The sequence below is a fragment of the Carcharhinus amblyrhynchos genome, chromosome 24 (assembly GCF_965287045.1).
Source record: "Carcharhinus amblyrhynchos chromosome 24, sCarAmb.v2.hapA, whole genome shotgun sequence".
NCBI lineage: Eukaryota > Metazoa > Chordata > Chondrichthyes > Carcharhiniformes > Carcharhinidae > Carcharhinus > Carcharhinus amblyrhynchos.
This window is the reverse complement of record NC_137347.1, coordinates 46,378,855-46,404,142: the sequence shown is the minus strand read 5'-3', so window position 1 is coordinate 46,404,142 and position 25,288 is coordinate 46,378,855. Positions and strand designations below refer to the sequence as shown.

General features: G+C 45.6%; 1 protein-coding gene across 2 annotated transcripts in view; it reads left to right on the top strand.

The window, feature by feature from the left end:
* Positions 1 to 25,288, top strand: part of tmem39b (transmembrane protein 39B) — a 119,616-nt gene that overhangs the window by 64,522 nt on the left and 29,806 nt on the right. For both annotated transcript variants that reach the window (XM_080211481.1, XM_080211482.1), the window contains exon 6: positions 2,893 to 3,229. In XM_080211481.1, coding sequence (XP_080067607.1) covers positions 2,893 to 3,229 — 337 coding nt within the window. The remainder of the gene's footprint in view (positions 1 to 2,892; positions 3,230 to 25,288) is intronic.

The following is a 25,288-nucleotide window of genomic DNA, read 5'->3' as shown; positions in this document are numbered from 1 at the left end:
AGTCTGCAGAGAGATCTGGATACGCTGAGTGAGTGGGCGAGGAGCTGGCAGATGGAGTATAATGTTAGCAAGTGCGAGGTTATCCACTTTGGTAGAAATAATAGTAGGAGGGATTATTATTTAAAAGGCGAAAAGCTACAGCATGCTACGGTGCAGAGGGACCTGGGGGTCCTTGTGCACGAATCACAAAAACCCAGTCTGCAGATGATCAAGAAGGCGAATGGAATGTTGGCCTTTATAGCGAGGGGGATAGAATATAAAAGCAGGGAGGTCTTGCTGCAACTGTACAGGGTGCTAGTGAGGCCGCAGCTGGAGTAGTGTGTGCAGTTTTGGTGGCTGCACTTGTGGAAGGATATATTGGCCTTGGAGGGAGTGCAGAGGAGGTTCATTAGGCTGATACCAGAGATGAGGGGTTAGCCTATGCAGAGAGACTGAATAGATTGCGTCTGTACTCGTTGGAGTTTAGAAGGCTGAGGGACGATCTTACAGAGACGTATAAGATAATGAAGGGGATAGATAGGGTAGAGGTAGAGAGATTCTTCCTGCTTAGAAAGGATAGCAGGACTAGAGGGCACAGCCTCAAGATAAGGTGGGGGGGTGCAGTTTAGATCAGAGTTGAGGAGGAACTTCTTTACTCAAAGGATGGTGAATCTCTGGAACTCTCTGCCTGTTGAAGTGGTGGAAGCTACCTCGCTGAATATATTTAAGTCACGGGTAGATAGGTTTCTGATAGACAAGGGAATAAAGGGTTATGGGGAGAAAACGGGAAGGTGGAACTGATCCACTTCAGATCAGCCATGATCTTATTAAATGGCGGGGCAGGCTCAAAGGGCGAGATGGCCTACTCCTGCTCCTATTTCTTATGTTATGTTCTTATGGTTGTGGTGATTGGAGGACAATCATCTGAGCTGCACGACATCCTAGGCCTAAACATCTTCAGCTGCTTCGTCAATGATGTACCTTCCAATATAATATCAGAAGTGGGGACATTCGCTGATGACTGCACAATGTTCACATTTGTGATCCCTTAAATACTGAAGCTGTCTATGTCATCCAAATGCAGCAGGACAGTTTCCAGGATTGGGCTGACAAGTAGCAGGTAATATTCATGCCACACAAGTGCTAGGCAAGGACCATCTCCTTACAGAATTTAACCATTGTCCCTTAATATTCAGTGACATCACCATCACTGACCCTCCCACTATGAACATCCTGCAGGTTTCCATTGACCAGAAACTCAACTGGACTAGCCATATAAATACTGTGACTTCAAGAGCAGGTCAGAGGCTCGGAATTATGTAGAGTGTACCTCATCTCCTGACTCCCCAAAATCTGTCTACCATCTACACGTCTCAAGTCAGGAGTGTACTGGGATATTCTCCACTTGCCTGGATAAGTGCAGCAACAACACTCAAGATGCTCAATGCAATCTAGGACAAAGCAGCCCATATGATTTGTACCCCTTCCACAAACATTAATTCCCTCCAGCACCAATGAACGCGGGTGGCAGTGTGCCCCATCTATAAGATGTACAGAAAGAATTCACCAAGGCCCTTTCGGCCACAACTTCCAAATCTATGAACGCTACTATCTAGAAGGACAAGGGCAGCAGACGCATGGGAACATCACCACTGGAAGTTCCCCTCCAAGCCACTCACCATCCTGACTTGGAAATATATTGCTAATGTTTCACTGTCACTGGGTCAAAATCTTGGAACCCCCTCCATAACAGCACTGTGGATGTACCTTCACCTCAGGGAATGCAGCGGTTCAAGAATGCAGCTCACCACCACTTGAGGCCAATTAGGGATGGGCAATAAATGCCAGCACTGCTCACATTCTATAAATGAATTGAAAAACATTGGTGAATTACATTCTATAGTTAAAGTTTATGTGAATGTTTGTTTTAAGAAGTAATGCAATGTAGTAATGCAAAGTAATATAATTTGTTTTCATTTTTAAAAGTACAGCAAAATTGAGAAATAAATTAGACAGTGATGTGCTGTATAATGGAAATAGAAGTGATGTTCAGCTTTCCAGCAGTAGCGCATGTTTGTAATTGAATCTGGAATGAAAAGGGCTTAGATAATAGTGACCACATTAAGAATATAATTGGAAAAGATTTTGCCCTTGAAGTGCTAGAATTCCATTTACCTATGTTTCAAATTTGAGGTTCCACAAATTGAAGTTGTCATTGCAATACTTTGTCTGAAAAATTACTCGCATCTTTCCAGTTGATGTAGTTTCTTAAATTGATGCAATGCAAATCTGATTCAGGTTGGTGAGAGTGACATCTATAATAATTACCAGATTTTCTCAAAAGATATTCATTTTGATATTCTTAATCTGCATTCATATTTTTACATCCAGATTTGTAATAGTGTTTCCGTGAGGCTTATTTAGTTTAATTTTGACAGTACAGTTCCGGATAGAATCATAGAATCCCTAGAGTGCAGAATACTGAGAGAGCTTCCTGTATTACTGCAAATTCTTCAACAAGAGACCATCGTTGTTTTCTGCTTCACTGTGTACATAGCAGTTGCTGTCCTGAACCTAAGCAATTCTACCTCCCTTCCCATTTCCTCCCTGTTTCATCTTTATCTCCAACTCCACTTTTGTTGCATCCGATTTTTCTACTCCGCATATCTATTACTTTTCTCTCTCTATTGTCTTAGACTCACTGTTATTCCCTACTGGACTATAAAACAGCCTGCTATTGTCATAATTTAATCCACCAATGCACAGATCTCTGACTGTTGTCTCATTGCATGGTGTGACCAAATTCTGCCATAAACTGATCATCTTTGATAAGTTGGTAAAAAATTGCTGGTAATAAATTGTGCTAAAATTTATAGGGGGATAACAGGCTTATAATATTTCCTGTGTTTGCAGGTTTGGAATATACATACCTTTCTTTCGACTGAATTATGATCCAAAGAAATCAAATCTCCCAACATCTGTGACTAACATTGGTCCCAATGACACAGGAACAGCTGTTGGAAGAAGTAAAGACTATCTAACAGTTTTAAAGGAAACTTGGAAACATCATACTAACCAGATGTACAGTCTAAGCACTATGCCAACGCATGCATGCTGCTTGTCTCCAGACTTGATTAGAAACGAAGTAGAACATCTGAAAATGGATTTCAACTGGCGTATGAAGGAAGTTCTGGTCAATGCAATGTTGAGTGCATATTACATAGCCTTTGTTCCTGTTTGGTTTATAAAGGTAAGTAGTAAAATACAGTGGAGTTATTATGATGCCGTTTGATAGAAAGCCATTCCAAGCCGTAAGATGTCAGGGCAGAAGTAGGCCATTTGGCCCATCAAGGCTGCTCTGCCATTCAATGAAGTCACGACTGATTGAAATTATATTCCTCAATTCCACCTTCCAGCCTTCTCCCAATAACCGTTGGTTCCCATTGTTTTGATTTTCTGAATTTAAGTTGCATTTTGGTGAGTTAGTATATGACGACTAATATTTTACTTGAATTATAATGTATCTCAGCCAATTTAGTTTGTGTACTTGGGTAATTACTCTCTGCAATGGATGGTGCAAAGTGCGGTGAGAGAGAAGGACCAGGACCATCATGGTCCAGACAAATTCCATTTCTGGAATTTCCGCCTCAACTGCTTCACTGGGCAGGGAGTTCCATGGCTTAACAATCCTTTGGGTGAAGAAGTTTCTCCTCAACTCAGCCCTAAATCTGCTCCCCCTTACTTTGAGGCTATGCCCCCTAGTTTTGGTTTCATCCACCAGTGGAAAAAACCTCCCCGCTTCTACCTTTTCTATCCCCTTCTTAATTTTATATGTTTCTATAAGATCCCACCACGCACCCCCCCCCCCCCCCCCCCCGGCCGATTTTTCTCAATTCCAATGAGTATGACTTCAATCTACTCAGTCTCTCCTCATAAACCAACCCTCTCAACTCCGGAATCAACCTATTGAATCGCCTCTGCACCCCTCCAGTGCCAGTATATCCTTTCTCAAGGAGACCAAAACTACACAGAAATCCAGGTGTGGCCTCAGCAGACCTTATACAGCTGCAACATAACTTCCCTGTTTTTAAGCTCCATCCCTCCAGCACTGAAGAACAAATTTCCATTTGCCTTCTTAATTACCTGCTGCACCTGCAAACCAACATTTTGTCAGTCATGCACAAGGACATCCTGGTCCCTCTGCACAGCAGCATGCTGCAATTTTTTGCCATTTAAACAATCGTCCTTTTTGCTGTTATTCCTGCCAAAATAGTTGACCTCACATTTACCAACATTGTACTCCATTTGTTAGACCCTTGCCTACTTACTTAATCTATCGATATCCCTTTGCAGACGTTCAGTGTCCTTTGTACACTTAGCTCTGTCACTCATCTTGGTGTCATCTGCGAACTTTGACACACTACACTTGGTCCCCAGTTCCAATAATCTATGTAAATTGTCAACAAATTATACCAATTGTTCGCTTCCTATCTGCTAACCAGCGTTCTTTCCATCTCAAGACATTACTTGCAATCCCATGTTCTTTTACTTTCCATCGTAGTCTGTTAAGTGGGATCTGGCCGAGAGCCTTCTGTAAGACTAAATAAACCACATCCACTGGTTCTCCTTGGTCAATTCTACTAGTTACATCTTTGAAGAATTCCAGTAGATTCACCAAGCGTGATTTTCTTTCGCAATTCCATATTGATTTTGTCTGATTATACCACTGCCTTCAAAATGCCGAGTTATGAAATCCTTGAAAATGGACTCTCGCAACTTCCCCAATAGCAACATTAAGCTCACTGGTCTTTACTTCCCTCTTCTACCTCTACCTCCCTTTTTGAATAGCTACCTGCCAATCTCTATGAGGGATTGAATTTAGGAGTCGGGAGGTAATGCTGCAACTTTATAAGATCCTTGTCAGACCCCACTTGGAGTACTGTACGCAGTTCTAGTCGCCTCACTACAAGAAGGATGTGGAAGCCGCTGAGAGAGTGCAGAGGAGATTCACAAGGATGTTGCCTGGATTGGGAGGCATGCCTTATGAAGATAGGTTGAGGGAGCTAGGTCTCCTCCCTGGAGAGACAAAGGTTGAAAGGCGACCTGATAGAAGTTTATAAGATGTTGAGAGGTCTAGATAGGGTGGATTCTCGGAGGCTACTTCCCAGGGCTAAAATGGTCACTACGAGAGGACACAGGTTTAAGGTGCTGGGGAGCAGGTACAGAGGAGATGTCAGGGGTAAGTTTTTCACTTAGAGGGTGGTGAGTGAGTGGAATCGGCTGCCATCAGTGGTGGTAGAGGCGAACTCGCTGGGGTCTTCTGAGAGACTTCTAGATGAGTACATGGGATTTAATGGGATTGAGAGTTATAGATAGACCTAGTAGGTATGTGTATGATCAGCGCAACTTGTGGGCCGAAGAGCCTATTTGTGCTATAGTGTTCTACGTTCTATGTTCTAACTGTTCTAGAGTCCAAAGAATTTTGGAAAATAACCACTGTTATGGTTCGGATCAGAAACTCCAAAGTGTTCTATGGAGCCCACATGGATCATAACTTTTTTTCTTGCATTTGTATTGAATCAGGTATGATTCAAATGACCCACCAGGGAGCTTTTATCAAACAAAGTTCATTTAAGAATACAGTTGACATGTATAGTAAGAAAATTAGCAAAAACTTATATCAATTACAAACAAGAAAGTAAACAACCACTATAACATATAACCCTTAATAAAGATATCCAATGTGTTTCAATCACAAACAACCCTATTTAAACTACTTAAGTAGCAATAAAAGGACTCATCACATAATGATATCAGATAAGGCTGAGAAACCCTGACTGTAAGAGTTGCAGATTTTTAAAAAAAACTCTTAAAGGTATACTAATGTCACACCACCCAATTAATCTACTATTTCCAAGGCCACTTTCTTAAGTGCTCTGGGATGAAGTTGAAAAGAACCTGGAGATTTATACACCTTCATTCTCGTCAATTTCCCCCAAACCATTTCTTTATTAATACTGGTTCCCTTCAGTTCCTCACTAACATATGTTTCTCTCAAAACTTCTGGTACTTTATTCATGTCTTCCTTTGTGAAGGCTGAAGCAAAGTACCATTTTAATTTCTTGGCCATTTCTTTATTCCCTGTTATGAATTCTCCCGTTTCTGACTGTAGGGGCCTACATTAGCTTTTATCAGTTTTTTTTACATATCTATAGAATCTTTTACATTCAGTTTTTATGTTCCCTGCTAGCTTACTTTCATTCTTGATTTTTCCCTTCTTCATCAATCCCTTGGTCCTCTTTTGTTGAATTTTAAACTGCTCCCAATCCTCAGGCATACTGCTTTTTCTTGCCAATTTGAATGCTTTTTCCTTGAATCTGATAATATTTCTAATTTCCCTTGTAATCCATAAGAACATAAAACATAAGAAATAGGAGCAGGAGTAGGCCACCTAACCCTTTGAGCCTGCCCCTCCATTCAGTAAGATCATGGCTGATCTGAAATGGATCGGTTCCACTTTCCTGCTTTCTCCCCATAACACTTAATTCCCTTGTCTATCAGAAATCTATCTACCCTTGACGTAAGTATATTCAACAAGGTAGCCTCCACCACTTCAATGGGCAGAGAATTCCAGAGATTCACCACCCTTTGAGTGAAGAAGTTCCTCCTCAACTCCATTCTAAACTGCCTCCCCCTTATTTTGAGGCTGCGCCCTCTAGTTCTGTTTCCCTTTCAAGGCGGAAAGAATCTCTCTACCTCTACCCTATCTAGCCCCTTCATTGTCTTGTAAGTCTCTATAAGATCGTCCCTCAGCCTTCTAAACTCTAACGAGTACAGACCCAGTCTATTCAGTCTCTCTTAATAAGCTAACCTCTTCATCTCCGGTATCAGCCTGGTGAACCTTCTCTGTCCTCCCTCCAAGGCCAATATATCCTTTCGCAAATAAGGGGACCAAAACTGCACACAGTACTCCAGTTGCGGCCTCACCAGTGCCTTGTACAGTTGCAGCAAGACCTCCCTGCTTTTATATTCTATTCCCCTCGCGATGAAGGCCCACATTAGGTAGGATTAGATATCCGTGGATTACTAGAGATATAGAAGACCTGGTTAGGAAGAAACGAGAGGCATATGTCAGGTCTAAGCAGCTGGGAACGGAGAGAGCGTTGGAGGATTACAGACAGAGTAGGAGGGATCTCAAAAGGGGAGTTAGGAGAGTAAAGAGGGGGCATGAGATGGCTTTGGCAGGTAGGATTAAGGAGAATCCAAAGGCGTTTTACTCCCATCTTAAGAGCAAAAGGGTGGCTAGGGGTAAAATCGGTCCTCTCAGGGACAGACGAGAGGAATTGTGCTTAAAGGCAGAGGGAATGGGGGAGATCCTGAATGAATACTTTGCGTCGGTATTCATGAAGGAGAGGGGCTTGATGTCTGGTTTCCTCCCACACCCCAAAGATGTGCTGTTAGGCTGATTGGCAGTAATAAATTGTCCCTAAATTAGTTTCCCTCAATGTGGATGGCCATAAAACATTAGACAAGGGTCATGGGTGGAGGGGGGTACTGGTGGTGTTAAGATGGCGGTGCAGGCTCGTTGGGCCGAAGGGCCTGTTTCCTGGGCTGTTTTTGTTCTTTGTTCTTTGTTCTTTATTCCATTCGCCTTCTTGATCACCTGCTGCACCTGCAGACTGAGCTTTTGTGATTCGTGCACAAGGACCCCCAGGTCCCTCTGCACTGTAGCATGTGCAGTTTTGGTTGCCGCACTTGCACAAGGATATTTTGGCCTTGGAGGGAGTGCAGAGGAGGTTCACTAGGCTGATACCGGAGTTGAGGGGGTTGAGCTATGAGGAGAGGCTGGATAAACTAGGCTTGTACTTGTTAGAGTTTAGAAGGATGAGGGGAGATCTTATTGAGACGTACAAGATGATGAAAGGGATGGATAAGGTAGAGGTGGAGAGGTTCTTCCTGCTCAGAAAGGACAGCAGGACTAGAGGGCACAGCCTCAAGGTAAGGGGGGGCAGTTTAGAACGGAGTTGAGGAGGAACTTCTTGACTCAAAGGGTGGTGAATCTCTGGAATTCTCTGCCCATTGAAGTGGTGGAGGCTGCCTCGCTAAATATATTTAAGACGCGGGTAGATAGGTTTTTGGTAGGCAAGGGGATTAAGGGTTATGGGGCGAAGGCAGGAAAGTGGAACTGAGCCACTTCAGATCAGCCATGATCTTATTGAATGGCGGGGCAGGCTCGAAGGGCTAGATGGCCTACTCCTGCTCCTATTTCTTATGTTCTTATGCTGCAGCTTTTCACCGTTTAAATAATAATCTCTCCTACTATTATTTCTACCAAAGTGGATAACCTCACATTGGCTAATGTTATACTCCAAATCCATGGTTTGGCCACAATTCCCTTACCATTCTTGTGCAAAACAGGAATAAACAACTTTTGTAGTTCACCTATTCGTTCTTTAAAAAAATGCCTGTCTACTTTTTTCCCTTTTAGTAATGTTTCCCAATCCACCATAGCCAATTCGTGCCTCATACCATCGTAGTTATCTTTATTGAGATTCAGGACCCTGGTCTCAGAATCAACTACATCACTATTCTGGTCACTATTATAGAAAGGATATTACAAAAGTAGAAAAGAATGCAGGAAAGATTTACTAGGATGCCACCAGAACTTGGTGGTTTGAGTTATCAGGAGAGGCTGCATTCCCACTGCCTGTCACTGCCTGTGTGGAGTTTGCATGTTCTCCCTACGTCTGTGTGGGTTTCCTCCAGGTGGTCTGATTTCTTCCCACATCCTGAAAGACGTACTGGTTAGGTGCATTGACCTGAACAGGCGCTGGGCTGTGATGCCTAGGAGAATTTCACTTACTTCATTGTAGTGTTAATGTAAGCCTTACTTGTGACTAATAAATAAACTACTTTACTTTTACTTAGCAACAGTGCCTTCAGTTCCTTCTTCCAAATTATTAATGTATATTGTGGAAAGATGCACCAACCCCTAAGGCACACCACTAGTCACCAGCTGCCATCCTGAAAAGACCCCTTTATCCCCACTCTCTTCTGCCTTCTGCTAGTCTGTCAATCCTCTATCCATGCCAGGATCTTACCACTAACACCATGGGCTCTTAACTTACTTAACAGTCTCCTATGCAGCACCTTGTCAAAGGCCTTCTGGAAATCTAAATAAATAATGTCCACTGGTTCTCCTTTATCTAACTTCCTCGTTTCATCCTCAAAAAATCATACAGCACAGGAGAGGCCCATCGAATCTGCACTGACATATTAGAAGCATTTAAACCCTCACGTAATCCCATCTGCCAGCACTTGGCCCATAGCCCTGAATGTGATGATGTGCCAAATGTTCATCCAGATAATTTTTAAAGGATGTGAGGCAACCTGCCTCTATACCCACCCAAGCAGTGCATTCCAGACTGTCACCACCCTCTAGATAAAAGAGTTTTTCCTCACATCCCCTCTAGATCTCCTGCCCCTTACCTTGAACCTATATCCCCATGTGACTGACCCATCAACTAAGGGGAATAGCTGCCCCTTATCCACACTGTCCATGTCTCTCATAACCTTGTAGACCTCGATCAGGTCGCCCCTCAGTCTGGTCTGGTCCAACAAAAACAACACAAGTCTATCCAACCTCTCTTCATAACTAAAATGTTCCATTCCCAGGCTGCTTCCTGGCGAATCTCCTCTGCGCCCCTTCCACAAGAAGAGTGCAATGACGTTCTTCCGATAATATGGCAACTGGAACTTCACACAGTACTCCAACTGTGGCCTCACCAAAGTTCTACATAACTCCAACATAACTTCCCTGCTTTTGTAATCTATGCCTCGATTGATAAAGGCAAGTGTCCCATATGCCTTTTTCACCACCCTACTAACATGCCCTTCCGCTTTCAGTGATCTGTAGTCAAACACACCAAGGTCCCTTTGTTCCACAGAACTTCTTAGTGTCCTAGCATTCATTGAATACTTTCTTGTCAAATTACTTCTTCCAAAGTGTATCACCGCTCACTTTTCAGGGTTAAGTTCCATCTGCCACTTATCTGCCCATTTGACCATTCCGTCTTTAACTTCTTGTAGCCCAAGACACTCCACCTCACTGTTAACCACCCATCCAATCTTTATGTCATCCGCAAACTTACTAATCCTATCCCCCACATAGCCATGAATGTCATTTATCTAAATGACGAATAACAGGGGGCCTGACATAGATCCCTGTGGTGTGCCACTGGACACTGGCTTCTAGTACCCTTCTGTCATTGCCCTGCCTCCTAACCTATGCCAATTTTGAATCCACTTCATCAAATTTCCTGTATCCCTTGTGAATTTACCTTCTTAACAAATAGGACCTTGTCAGAGGCTTTGCTGAAATCCGTATAAACTGCATTGACTATATTACCCTAATCTATACACCTGGTCACCTCCTCAGAAAATTCAATCAATACCTCTTTGAGAAATTCTAAAAGATTCATCAAACATCACCTCTCATGCACAAAACCATGGTGACTATCTCTAAACTGACCTTAACTATCCAAATGTTGGTAGATCTTGTCCCTCATAATCCACTGCAGTAACTTAACCACCACTGATGTCAGACTCATTGCCTATAATTCCCTGACTTGTCTTTGCTGCTGTTTTAAATTGGGCAAAAGGGATTTTTCAATGCTATAAATCTGTATGACTCGATGACTATCTACCTTGACAAAGAATTCTACTGTGTTATGGTCACTCGTCCCCAAGGGTTCTCTCACAACTAGATTGCCAACTAATCTTATCTCATTGCGCAACACCCAGTCCAAGAATGGCCTGCTCTCTTGTTGGTTCCTCAACATATTGCTCCAGAAAACCATCCTGTATGCACTCCAGAAATTCCTTCTCTATTGTAGTTTGACTTATTTGGCTCTCCCAATCCATGTGCAGAGTAAAGTCGCCCATAATCACCGACGTTCTTTTAATGCACGCATCTCTGATTCCCTGTCTAAAGTTTTTCCCAATATTACCATTACAGTGCCGCCCTCGCCAGTGTTTTTTGCCCTTGATGTTTCTTAACTTGACCAATACAAATTCCATATCATCTATGCTAATATTTTTCCTCAATATCGTATCCATATCGTCTAGATCAAGAATGCAACTCCACCACCTTTTCCTTTCTGTCTGTCCTTCCTAAACAACAAATAGCCTTCAATGTTTAGTTCCTATCCTTGCTCACCTTGGAGCCACATCTTCTTAATGCCAACCGTACCATATCCCTTTATATCTATCTGTGCAACTAGTTCATCCATTTTGTTTTGGATACTCCAAGCATTCAGCTACAAAACCTTCAGGTGGGCACTTTTAACATTTCTTTCCCTTTCCTACTATTTTTTACTTGGTCCTTAACTGACTCTGGTCCTTGATTTCTCTGCCTAGTCAACCATGAGCTTATTGAATGGGGCTGAATGGTCTATCCCTGCTCCTAATTTGTATGTTCCTAAGGATAGTTGCTTATTGGCACATATCAGAACTAAATAGTGAATATATATATAATCATTCTGTTACATTGTTAAAAGTAAATCATCGTCACAGGAATTTAGTCTTTTGAACTTGACTACTTTTTGATATATAAAGAATAAAGAAAATTACAACACAGGAACAGACCCTTCAGCCCTCTAAGCCTGCATCGACCATGCTGCCGGACTTAACTATAACCACTTACCCTTCCGGGGACCATATCCCTCTATTCCCATCCTTTTCATGTTTTTGTCAAGACACTCCTTAAAAGTCAGTACCGTATCTACTTCCATTACCTCTCTGGCAATAAATTCCAGGCACCCACCATCCTCTGTGTAAAAAATTAGCAAAAAGTGAATTCACCTGACGAAGGGGCTAACCCGAAAGCTTGCGAGTATATTATCAAATAAATAGGTTGGACTAAAACCTGGTGTCAGACTTTTTACTGTGTTTACACCAGTCCAACGCCGGCATACCCACATCATAAAAAATTAGCCTCATACATTTCCTTTAAACGTTGCCCCTCGTACCTTAAACTTGTGCCTCCTAGTAATTGACTTTTCCACTCTGGGAAAAAGCTTCTGACTGTCCATGCCTCATAATCTTGTCGACATCTGTCAGGTCGCCCCTCAGCCTCCGTTGTTCCATTGAGAACAATCCAAATTTCTCCAACCTCTCCTCGTAGCTAATGCCCTCTAAACCAGGCAACATCCTGGTAGATCTTTTCTGTACCCTCTCCAAAGCCTCCATATCCTTCCGGTACTGCGGTGACCAGAACTGAACACTATATTCCAAGTGCAGCCTAACTAAGGTTCAATAAAGCTGCAACATGACTTGCAAATTTTTAAACTCAGTGCCCCAGCCGATGAAGGCAAGCATGCTGTATGCCTTCTTGACTACCTTCTCCACCTGCATTACCACTTTCAGTAACCTGTGTATCTGTTAATCCATTAAGGTCTTTCATGGGCTTTTTCCCTTAAAAAGTTTTTTTTACTAGGAAAGTGGAAGTGGGCCGCGGGCTCGTCTGGGAGTTTGAGTTTTTTAAATTTTAATATAAAAGTCACTTACCTGGGGAATTGACCTCATTGTGCGACCAGAGCAAGATTGAGGGAGAGAGATTTGTGCTGAGGGTAAGGCAGTTAGTGTTTGGCTATTTATTTATCCATTAAGGTTTTTCGCAAGCTTTTTCCCTTTGCAAAAGTTTTTTTTTAACTGGGAAAACTGCGCAGGTGCCTGACGCCAGCCAGTGGTGAACGGGAGCTATAAAGAGCAGACCACTCTATACAGTGGGCAGCATTGAGAGCAGGCATGGAGTGAGAGAGAGCAGAGTGAAGGCTGAAGGGCTTTGGCTGAACGGGCTTAGGCGTAATCAGGCAGAGGCAGGATAGGTTCTGTTCTTCGTTCTTCCAGTAATTTAAAGAAAGAGGTAATTATGAGTGAGAGGCCAGTTTGTTGCTTTCGGTGTCAGATGTGAGAGTTCATGGAGTCGCCTAGCCTCCCATAAGTTCATACCTGCGCCAGGCGCGTCAAACTGCAGCTCCTGAGGGACCGCGTTAGAGAACTGGAGCTGCGGCTCGATGACCTTAGTTTAGTCAGGGAGAATGAGGAATTAATAGAGAGAAGTTACAGGCAGGTAGTCACACCGGGGCCACAGGAGGAAGTCACGTGGGTCACGATTAGGAAGGGTAAGGGTCATATACCAGAGAGTACCCCGGTGGCTGTCCGCCTTAACAGTAAGGGCTGGGTGACAGTCAGGAAAGGGGAGGGGAGAGGGCAGTCAGTGAAGGGATCCCTGTGGTTGTCCCCCTCCAAAATAAGTATACCGTTTTGGAGTGGGGGGGGGGGGGGGCGGTGGAGGTGACACTCCAGGGGTAAGCCATGGTGACCAGGTCACTGGCACAGAGTCAGGCTCTGTGCCTCAGAAGGGAAAGAGGGGGACGCAATAGTTAGAGGCACAGACAGGCAGTTCTGTGGGCATGAGCGAGACTCCAGGATAGTAGTCTGCCTCCCTGGTGCTAGGGTCCTGGATGTCTCTGAGTGGGTAGGAAGCATCCTAAAAGAGGCGCATAATCAGACAGACGTCATTGTCCACATTGGTGCAAATGACGTAGACAGAAAGAGCAGGGAGGTCCTGCAAGAGCAATTCAGGGAGTTGGGTAGTAAGCTAAAAAGCAGGGCCTCTAGGGTAGCAATCTCTGGACTACTCCCAGTGCTAGTGAGGCTAGGAACAGGGAGATTGTACAACTGAACGTGTGGCTAAAGGACTCGTGCAGGAGGGAGAGTTTCAAATTCATGGATCACTGGGAAGTCTTCAAGAGAGGATGGTACCTGTACAAGAAGGATGGGTTACACCTAAACTGGAGGGGCACAAATATCCTGGGTGGGAGTTTTGGTAGTGTGGCTCGGATGGTTTAAACTAATGTGGCAGGGGGGTGGGGATCAAAACAATAGGTCAATAAGCATAAAGGCTGGGGACAAGCTTGGGGCCAGGACAAGGCTATCTAAGGCACGGTAGCACAGCGATTAGCACTGTTGCTTCACAGCTCCAGGAATCCGGGTTCGATTCCCAGCCCGGGTCACTGTCTGTGTGGAGTTTGCACATCCTCCTCGTGTCTGCGTGGGTTTCCTCTGGGTGCTCCGGTTTCCTCCCACAGTTCAAAGATGTGCGGGTTAGGTTGATTGGCCATGCTAAAATTGCCCCTTAGTGTCCTGGGATGCGTAGGTTAGAGGGATTAGAGGGTAAATGTGTAGGGATATGGGGGTAGGGCCTGGGTGGGATTGTGGTCGGTGCAGACTCGATGGGCCAAAGGGCCTGTTTCTGCACTGTAGGATTCTATGTTCTAAAGAGGAAGAGCATTCTGGAGGAGGATGATCTCAATGGGCCTGGAGGGCTGGAGTGCGTCTGCTTCAATGCAAGGAGCATAACGGGCAAGACAGGCAAACTTAGAGCCTTAATGCTCATGCGGAACTTGGATGTGGTTGCAGTGACGGAGACTTGGTTAAAAGAAGGACAGGACTGGCAGCTGAATATTCCAGGGTATAAGTGTTTTAGGCGAGGAAGAGGAGGCGGAGTAGCAATACTGGTTAGGGAGCATGTTACAGTGGTACAGAGGGTGGACAATTTAGAGGGGTCATGTAATGAGTCACTGTGGGTGGAGCTCAGAAACAGGAAGGGCACAGTCACTATGCTGGGGGTGTACTACAGGCCTCCCAACAGCCCATGGGAAGTGGAGGAACAGATATGTAAGGAGATTCTGGATGGGTGCAGAAAAAATAGGGTTGTTGTGGTGGAAGACTTTAATTTTGCATGTATAGACTGGAAATCGCTTAGGACTGGGGGTCTGGACAGGGAGGAATTTATAAAATGCATACAGGAAGGTTCTTTGGAACAATATGTCGATAGTCCAACTAGAGAGGAGGCTATCCCTGGTACTGGGGAATGAGCCCGGTCAGGTCATCGAAGTTTCAGGAGGGGAGCATGTGGCAAATGATGACCACAATTCTCTAAACTTTAGGATAGTAATGGAAAAAGATGAGTGTTGTCCTATGGGTAAGGTGCTGAATTGGGGGAAGGCTAACTACAGCCGGATTAGGCAGGATCTGGTGGCTGTTGATTGGGAGAGGCTGTTCAAGGGTATATCTACATCTGGCATGTGGGAGTCTTTTAAGGAGCAGTTGATGGGGCTGCAGGACAGGCATGTGCCTATAAAAAGGAAGGATAGGAAAGGTAGGATTTGAGAACCACGGATAACCAGTGAAATTGTGGGTCTAATCAAAAAGAGAAAAGAGGCATATGTAGGGTCCAGGCAGCTAAAAACAGATGGAGCACTGGAGGAATACAGAGAAAGTAGAAAAGAACTCAAACAGGGAGTTAGAAGGGCAAAAAGGGATCACGAAATGTCCTTGGAAGACAGGATTAAGGAGAATCCTAAGGCATTTTATACATACGTTAGGAACAAGAGGGTTGTCAGGGAAAGAATCGGACCTCTCAGGGACAAAGGAGGGGAATTATGCTTTGAACCAAAGGAAGTAGGTGAGATCCTAAACGAATACTTTGCATCAGTATTCACAAAGGAGGGACATGTTGGCTGGTAGTGTCTCAGAGGGATGTGTTGACCCGTTAGAAAAAAATCTCAATTACAAGGGAGGAAGTGTTAGGTTTTTTAGGAAACATTAAGACAGACAAATCCCCAGGGCCTGATGGCATCTATCCTAGACTGCTCAGGGAGACAAGAGATGAAATTGCTGAGCCTCTAACAGAAATCTTTATCTCTTCACTGGACACAGGTGAGGTCCCAGAGGATTGGAGGATAGCAAATGTGGTCCTGTTACTTAAGAAGGGTAGCAAGGATAACCCGGGTAATTATAGGCCGGTGAGCTTGACGTCCATGGTAGGGAAATTGTTGGAGAAGATTCTTAAGAGGTAGGATATATGCACATTTAGAACTGAATAATCTCATTAGCGATATGACAGAGGTCATGCCTCACAAATTTGGTTGAGTTTTTTTTGAGGAGGTGACAAAACGATTGACGAGGGGAGGGCCGTGGATGTCGTCTATATGGATTTTAGTAAAGGTCCCTCATGGCAGGCAGGTGCAAAAGGTTAAATCTCACGGGATAAAAGGTGAGCTAGCTAGATGGGTGGAGGACTGGCTTGGCCATAGAAGACAGAGGGTAGCAGTGGAGGAGTCTTTTTCCGGTTGGAGGTCTGTGAATATTGGTGTTCCACAGGGCTCTGTACTGGGAACTCTGCTGTTTGTGATATATATAAGTGGTTTGAAAGAAGATGTAACTGGTGTGATCAGTAAGTTTGCGGACGACGCAAAGATTGCTGGAGTTGCGGATAGTGATGAACATTGTCAGCGAATACAGCAGATATAGATAGGCTGGAAAATTGGACGGAGAAATGGCAGATGGAATTTAATCCAGATAAATGCGAAGTGAAGCATTTTGGTAGATCTAATGTAGCGGGGGGAGCTATACAATAAATGGCAGAACCATCAGGAGTACAGACACACAGAAGGACCTGGGTGTGCAAGTCCACAGATCCTTAAAGGTGGCAGCACAGGTAGAGAGAGTGGTGAAGAAGGCATATGGCATGCTTGCCTTTATTGGACGGGGCATAGAGTATAAAAGTTGGCATGTGATGTTGCAGCTATATAGAATGTTGGTTAGGCCATATTTGGAATACTGCGTCCAGTGCTGGTCGCCACACTACCAGAAGGATGCGGAGGCTTTGGAGAGAGTACAGAAAAGGTTTACTAGGATGTTGCCTGGTATGGAGGATCTTAGCTAGGAGGAGAGACTGGGTAAACTGGGGTTGTTTCACCCTGGAAAGACAGAGATGAGGGGAGACCTAATAGAGGTGTATAAAATTATGAAGGGCATAGATCGGGTGAACAGTGAGAAGCTTTTTCCCAGGTCGGAGATGATGAACACGAGGGGTCATAAGTTCAAGGCGAGGGGGGCAAGGTTCAACACAGATGTCAGGGGGACGTATTTTACACAGAGGGTGGTGGGGGCCTGGAATGCACTGCCAAGCAGGGTGGTTGAGGCGGACACGCTGGGATCGTTTAAGATTTATCTAGATAGCCACATGAACAGACTGGAAATAGAGGGATACAAACAAATGATCTAGTTGGGCGCATGAGGGCGCAGGCTTGGAGGGTGAAGGGCTTGTTCCTGTGCTGTATTGTTCTTTGTACACCCAGATCCCTTTGCCCGTCAATACTCTTAAGCGTTCTGCCATTTGCTGTATATTTCCTACCTGTATTAGACCTTCCAAAATGCATTACCTCACATTTGTCCGGATTAACCTCCATCTGCCATCTCTCTGCCTAAGTCCCCAACTGATCTATACCACGTTGTAACCTCTGATGGTCCTCATCGCCAACCGCAAATCCACCAATCTTTGTGACATCAAACTTACTAATCAATCCAGTTACGTTTTCCTCCAAATCATTTATATATATTACAAACAGCAAAGGTCCCAGCACTGATACCTGAAGAACACCATTTGTCACAGCCCTCCATTCAGAAACGCTTCCTTCCACTGCTACCCTCTGTTTTCTATGACCGAGCCAGTTTTGTATTCATCTTGCCAGCTCACCTCTGATCCCACGTGACTTCACCTTCTGCACCAGTCTGCCATGAGGGACCTTGTCAAAGGCCTTACTGAAATCCATGTAAACAACATCCACTGCCCTACCCTCATCAATCATCTTGGTCACTTCCTCAAAAAATTTGATTAAATTCGCGAGACACGACCTCCCCTTCACAAATCCATGTTGCCAGTCACTAATGCGTTCACTTATTTCCAAGTGGGAATAAATTCTGTCTCAAAGAATCTTGTCCAATAATTTTTCTGCCACTGATGTAAGGCTCACCGGTCTGTAATTATCTGGATTATTCTTGCTACGCTCCTTAAACAAAGGAAGAACATTGGCTATTCTCCAACCCTCTGGAATCTCCCCTGTAACCAGTGAGGATACGAAGATTTCTCTCAAGACTCCAGCAATTTCCTCCCTTGCCATTCTCAGTAATCTGGGGTATATCCCTTCAGCCCTGGGGACTTGTCTGTCTTAATGCTTCTCAAGAACCCCAATGAGAGAGAGAGAGAGCTAAGATTTTACCTGTTAAAAACCTGTTTAAAATAAGTTTAAAGCACTTTACTCTTTGTAGAACTGTTTAAAGCATTTATTTATTGTATTTACTGCTTTAAGAATTCTGAGGGTGTGGTGAAAAGGCATTTGTGGACCAGCCTGCTTTAAATCAGCGCCAGGTTTAAAAAGGAGGCCTGGTGTAGACAGCGGGCAGCGTCTGAGCGGGCAGCGGAGTGAGGGGGAAGCAGAGTGAGTTAATAGGGCTTAATATCAAAAAGGGCTTGAAAGAAAAAAGGCCAGGTGAGTTTGTTTGAAAAAAAAACAAGGAAAAAAAATTTTTTTCAAAACTACTACAGCAAGAAACAAGGAAAAAAATTTTTTTTCCCCATAAAAAATTACAGTGAATAATGGAGGGGCATGTGATGTGTGGTTTCTGTATGATGTGGGAACTGGCGGACCCCAGGGTCCTTCCCAGTGACCATGTCTGCAGTAAGTGCAGGTTGCTGGAGGAGCTCCAGCTCAAGGTGGATGAGCTGGCCTCTGAGCTACAGACGCTGAGGCTCATCAGGGGGAGAGAGGGTGCCCCTAGACTGGCTAAATCTAAAGGTCAGGGACAAAAGGGGGCTGCTGGGAGGAGGAGGAAGGGGGGTGAGGAGCGGAGGCCTCAGCCTCTTAATCTGCATAACAGGTTTGAGGTTCTTGCTTCCAGTCTGGAAGAGGACGAGGCAGGTGAGGTTGGTGAGCAAACTGCACACGGTACAGTGATGCAGCAGGACATAGGCAAAGAGAAGGGGAAAAGGAACGTAGTAGTGATTGGAGATAGTGGGGTGAAGGGTATTGACACTGTCCTTTGTCACAATGACAAAGTGCACAGAAGGGTGTGTTGTCTGCCTGGTGCTCGGGTACGGGATGTCGCAGCTGGGCTGCAGAGGAACCTGGAGTGGGAGGGTGAGAACCCGGTCGTTGTAGTACATGTGGGTGCCAGCGACGTAGGCAAAGTGCGGACTGAGGATCTGGGGAGGGAGTATGAGAAGCTGGGAATGGAATTAAAAAGTAGAACCGACAAGGTGGTCGTCTCTGGGCTACTGCCTGAACTGAGTGCAGACGGGCGTAGGATTGACAGGATAAAGGAAGTGAATGGGTGGCTCAGGGATTGGTGTGGGAGGAATGGGTTCGAATTTATGGGGCATTGGCACCAGTATTGGGGTAGGTGGGACTTGTTCGGGCAGGATGGGGTGGGTCTGAATCGTGCTGGGACCAGAGTGTTGGCGAATCGAGTAAAGAGGACTGTAGACAGGGCTTTAAACTAATTAGGGGGGGGAGGGTGCGAGGGTAGGTGACGCTACGAGGTCTAAAGTTAAGGATAGGGTACAGGTAAGGGAAGAGGCCAAGGATGTCCCAATTGGTGGCGTTACGGCAAATAGGGTCCAGGTGAAGGCTGGGATGAAAGCGCTTTATCTGAATGCACGAAGCATTCGGAATAAAGTGGATGAGCTGGTGGCGCAGATCGACACAAATGGATACGATCTGGTGGCCATTACAGAGACGTGGCTGCAAGGTGACAGGGACTGGGAGATGAATGTACAGGGCTATCAAGTGTTTAGGAAGGATAGGCAGGAGGAAAGAGGGGGTGGCGTAGCTCTGCTGATTAAGGATAGTATCAAGGTGGTAGCAAGGGATGATATCGGAGCCAAAGAGCAGAACGTGGAATCGTTGTGGGTGGAGATTAGGAACAGCAAAGGGAGGAAGACGCTGGTGGGTGTCGTCTATAGGCCCCCGAATAATGATCTGGAGGTGGGGCGGGCTGTTAACACGCAAATAAGTGCGGCGTGCAGGAATGGGACGGCAGTAGTTATGGGAGATTTCAATCTGCATATTGATTGGTCGACCCATGTTGGACGAGGTGGGCTCGAGGAGGAGTTCTTGGAATGCTGCCGGGATAATTTCCTTGAACAGTGTGTGTTGGAGCCGACGAGGGAGCGAGCTATCTTGGATCTGGTGCTATGTAATGAGGCGGGTAGAATTAGGGACCTTGCGGTGAAGGATCCTCTTGGAGAGAGTGATCATTGTATGGTGGAGTTTCTGGTGCAGATGGAGGAGGAGAAAGTGGGTTCCCGGACACGCGTCCTTTGTTTGAATAGAGGGGAGTATGGTAGGATGAGAGAAGAATTGGCGAATGTGGACTGGGGGAGTGCGTTGGAAGGTAGGTCTGCTGAGGAGCAGTGGAGGATCTTTAAGGAGATCTTTCTTGGTGCTCAGCAGAAATTTATTCCGATGGTTAAAAAGGACAGTAGGAAGAGAGGTAATAAGCCGTGGATAACGAAGGAGGTGAAGGAAAGTGTTAAATTAAAAGCGGAGGAATTTAGAGTAGCTAAGAGTAGTGGGCGAGAAGAGGATTGGGAAAGGTTTAAATGTCAACAAAGATTGACAAAGAAGTTGATAAAGGAGGGTAGGAGAAGCTATGAGGCTGGGCTAGCACTTAATATAAAAAAGGATAGCAAGAGTTTTTATAAATATATAAAAAGGAAGAGGCTGGCTAGGGTGAACGTTGGTCCTTTAGAGGATGAGAAAGGGGAGCTAGTGGTAGGGGATGGGGATATGGCTAAGGTCTTGAATAACTTTTTTGTTTCTGTCTTCACGGAGGAGGACGTGAATAATTTGCCGGCTGTTAGCGATGGAAAGGTGGTAGGAATGGAGGGTCTTAATGACATTACTGTTACTAGAGAGGTGGTGCTCGACAGACTGGAGGGGCTGATTGTGGACAAGTCCCCAGGACCGGATGGAATGCATCCGAGGGTTCTGAAAGAAATGGCGGAGGTGATAGTGGATGCCTTGGTGGTTATTTTCCAGACGTCGCTGGATTCCGGGGAAGTGCCGGAAGATTGGAAAACGGCTAATGTTACGCCGTTGTTTAAGAAGGGTGCCAGGCAAAAGGCGGGGAATTATAGGCCGGTTAGTTTAACGTCTGTGGTAGGTAAAATGTTAGAATCCGTCATTAAGGAGGAAATTGCGAGGCATCTTGAAGGGAATTGCTTGATAGGGCGGACGCAACACGGTTTCATTAAAGGGAAATCGTGTCTGACAAATTTACTGGAGTTCTATGAGGATGTGTCTAGGGCAGTGGATAGAGGAGAGCCGGTGGATGTGGTCTTTCTGGATTTTTCAGAAGGCGTTTGACAAGGTACCTCACAAGAGGTTATTGCAGAAGGTCAGGGGACATGGAGTTGGGGGTAGGGTGTTAGCGTGGATAGAGGATTGGTTGTCAAATAGGAGGCAGAGAGTGGGGGTCAATGGGTGCTATTCGGATTGGCGGTTGGTGACTAGTGGGGTGCCCCAGGGGTCGGTGCTGGGGCCTCAGCTATTTACCATTTATATAGATGATCTGGAGGAGGGAACCGAGTGCAGGGTGTCGAAATTTGCTGATGACACCAAGATTGGGGGAAAGGCAAATTGTGCGGAGGGTGTGGAGAGTCTGCAGAAGGATCTAGATAGGCTGGGCGAATGGGCCAGGAAATGGCAAATGGAATTTAATGTTGGCAAGTGTGAGGTGGTCCACTTTGGTAGGAAGAATGGTAGGAAGGACTATTACTTACGTGGCGAAAAACTGCAGCAGGCGACGGTGCAGAGGGACCTCGGGGTCCTTGTGCATGAGTCGCAAAAACCCAGCTTGCAGGTGCAGCAGGTGGTCAGGAAGGCGAATGGGATGCTGGCCTTCATAGCGAGGGGGATTGAATATAAAAGTAGGGAGGTCTTGCTGCAGCTGTATAGGGCATTGGTGAGGCCGCAGCTGGAGTACTGTGTGCAGTTTTGGGCGCCGCACCTGCGCAAGGATATTTTGGCCCTGGAGGGAGTGCAGAGGAGGTTTACTAGGCTGATACCGGAGTTGAGGGGATTGAGCTATGAGGAGAGGCTGAATAAACTAGGCTTGTACTCGTTAGAGTTTAGAAGAATGAGGGGAGATCTCATTGAGACGTATAAGATGATGAATGGGATGGATAGGATAGAGGTGGAGAGACTCTTCCCGCTCAAAAAAGACAGTAGGACTAGGGGGCACAGCCTCAAGATAAAGGGGAGGCGGTTTAGAACGGAGTTGAGGAGGAACTTCTTCACTCAAAGGGTGGTGAATCTCTGGAATTCTCTGCCTGTTGAAGTGGTGGAGGCTGCCTCGCTAAATATTTTTAAGAAGCGGGTTGATGGGTTCTTGATAAGAGAGGGGATTAAGGGTTATGGGGAGAGGGCGGGAAAGTGGAACTGAGCTACCACAGATCAGCCATGATCTTATTGAATGGCGGGGCAGGCTCGAAGGGCTAGATGGCCTACTCCTGCTCCTATTTCTTATGTTCTTATGTTCAATACCACCTTTTTGATCTCAACATGACTCAAACTATCTACACACCCTTTCCCAAACTCGTGATCCACCAAATCCTTCTCTTTGGCAAATACTGACGCAAAGTACTCATTTAATATCTCACCCATTTCCTCTGGCTCCACACATAGATTTCCTCCCTTGTCCTTGAGTGGGCCAACCCTCTCCCTGGCTACCCTCTTGTTCTTTATATATGTATAAAAGTAGGCAACAGGCAGAATTGACTTAAGAGCAATCTCTTTGCTGCATTTTTTGATTCATGCCTTCAGCAGCTGGATGGATTTGAGCTCTGTCACAAAGATTTTTAATTGCTGTTAAATAGTGGTTCATTATCATAGACGCTACAACGCAGAAGACCATTCAACCTATTAAGTCTGTGTCAGAACGTTTGAAACTGAATCCGGTTATTCCACCTCCCCTGTTTAATTCTCGAATATTGAAAAATCTTTTCATTTGTCAGAACATATTTTTTGTGTAAATCCAATAATACAAAGCTGCTAATTATAAGCTTCCAATGTTGAATACTAGGAAAAGAAATGGAAAGTGAGCAGAAAAATAATATTTCCTCATTAACATTTGAGAGATCCAGTAAAACATTTCCCCAAATTCCATGTTCAAGTAACTTTTTTTTCCAGCTCAAGTTCAAAGATGTCTCAACAAACAGGTAATTTGTCCTTGAACAGAACTGTAAACCTTACTCTGTGTATGGGGTGTCAGGAAGGGGTAGCATCTCTGGTGGGGGAACATGTCGCATTCTTTCAGGGCGGTTTGTCCACCCTTTTCCCCACCTGGCACTCAGCTCTCACCTGTGGCTTCCCGTAGCTGTTTGCATGCGACAGCAGTCATACCCCAGGCAACGGCTTTGACAAGCCGGCTAAGCCAGGTGAGGATAGCCGACGGATCTCAACGCTTGGTGAGATAGATGTCTATCCCAGCATGTGAAGACAGACTCCGGCAGATTGAGCGGATGAGACCAATGGAAGGTCCAACGGTCAAGAAGGCAGTCTCTGCAAGCGTCGGGGAACGCAAAGGGCAGAACAAGACACAGAAGACGCCCTGGTCATCTACTGCACCTAGTCCCACCTCCAGCCATCTTGACTCTTGTCTTGACACTGGATCCAGATGGGAATTGGGAAGAGAGAGTGAGGCTGATGCTGCACAACTCTCCCTCACTTTAATCCAAATCAAGCACTAGTCTTAACATCATCATCATCATATTGTCTTCAGCCCTTGAAGTCCTGTGGCGATGGGCGAGCGACGAAGCAGCAGGTGTGGACACACTGGGAGCTGTAGTCACGGACCTGCACATAGGCGACTCAGGTCTAATGGTCGTTTTCTGCTGACCGAAGCAGCAGTGAAACTCGGCGTCTACCTGGGCGACCGAGCAGTCCTCTTCAGGAACGCACTGCTCACCTCCGTAGAATGAGGAAGGGGCTAGAAAAGGTGCCCTAAACATTCCCTGCTTCACTACACCCTGGTCAGTTTACTGCGGCTGGCGGGGATCCCATCTTGCGGTCAAACAAACAAAATAAAACACAAGGTGACACTGCTCACCACTGGCACTTGGAACGTGCACAGGCTTTTGGACAACCGGACAGCAGACTGACCAGAGACAAGAACAACCTTAGTTGCCAATCAGCTTGCAAAATACAACATTGACATTGCAGCCCTGAGCGAAACTCTTCTTGCCAACGTAGGTCAGTTGACTGAAACTGGAGGTGGATACACTTTTTTCTGGAGCGGTCGTGGCAGCGATGAGTGTCGTGATGCTGGAGTTGGATTCGCCATCAGGAATCACCCTGTTCGGAAACTCGATAGTCTACCCAAGGGTGTGAACGACCGGCTTATGGCGTTACTGCTTCCGCTACAAAACAGAAGCCAAGCCACTCTGATCAGTGCCTATGCCCCCACAATGAACAACCTGGATGAGATGAAAGACAAGTTCTACAAAGAACTAGACGCCATCAGCAGTGAGCAGCACCGACAACCTGATCTTACTTGGCGATTTCAATGCAAGAGTAGGGGGTGACTCTGCAATCAAGCAGGGAGTCATTGGGAGGCATGGAGTGGGCAAGTGTAACAGTAATGGCCTACTCTTAGTGAAAACCCGTGCAGCACACGACCTCCTTATCACCAACACAACCTTCCGTCTGCCTACCTGTAACAAGACCTCCGCTCTAAGCATTGGCATCTTATTGACTGTGTCATTGTCAGGAGAAAAGACAGGCAGGATGTCAGAGTGACCAACGCCATGTGTGGTGCTGACTACTGGACAGATCACAGGCTCATTGTCTCCAAAATGAGGCTCCGCATCAGACCCAAGAGGCGACCACAAAGAAGCAAGGTTATGAAAAGAATCAATGCGGCCAAGCTAAAGAACCCCAGCATAGCTTCAGCACTGGCTGAAGACTTAGAAGTCAAGCTTGCTGACCTACACCTCGCAGGCAGCGCTGAGGACAATCGGGAACGCTTCAGGGATGCTATCCATACATCTGCGCTGAAGATGCTCAGGCCCTCTACCCGCAAGCAGCATGATTGGTTCGATGAGAATGATGAGGAGATACAGGCTTTACTTGTTCAACAGCACTGTCTTCATTGGACCTGTCAGAACGACCCATCATCAGCTGCCAAGAAAAATGCTTTTACTGGTGCTCGCAGGACAGTCCAGAATAAACAGCGTAAAATGCCGGATGCCTGGCTGAGCGCCAAGGCAGATGAAATACAGGGATACGCTGACAGAAACGCCTTGAAATGGTTCTGTGAAGCCCTCAACACTCTCTATGGACCTCGATCTCTCGGGAGCTCCCCCCTCCTGAGTACAGATGGTACAACTCTCATTACA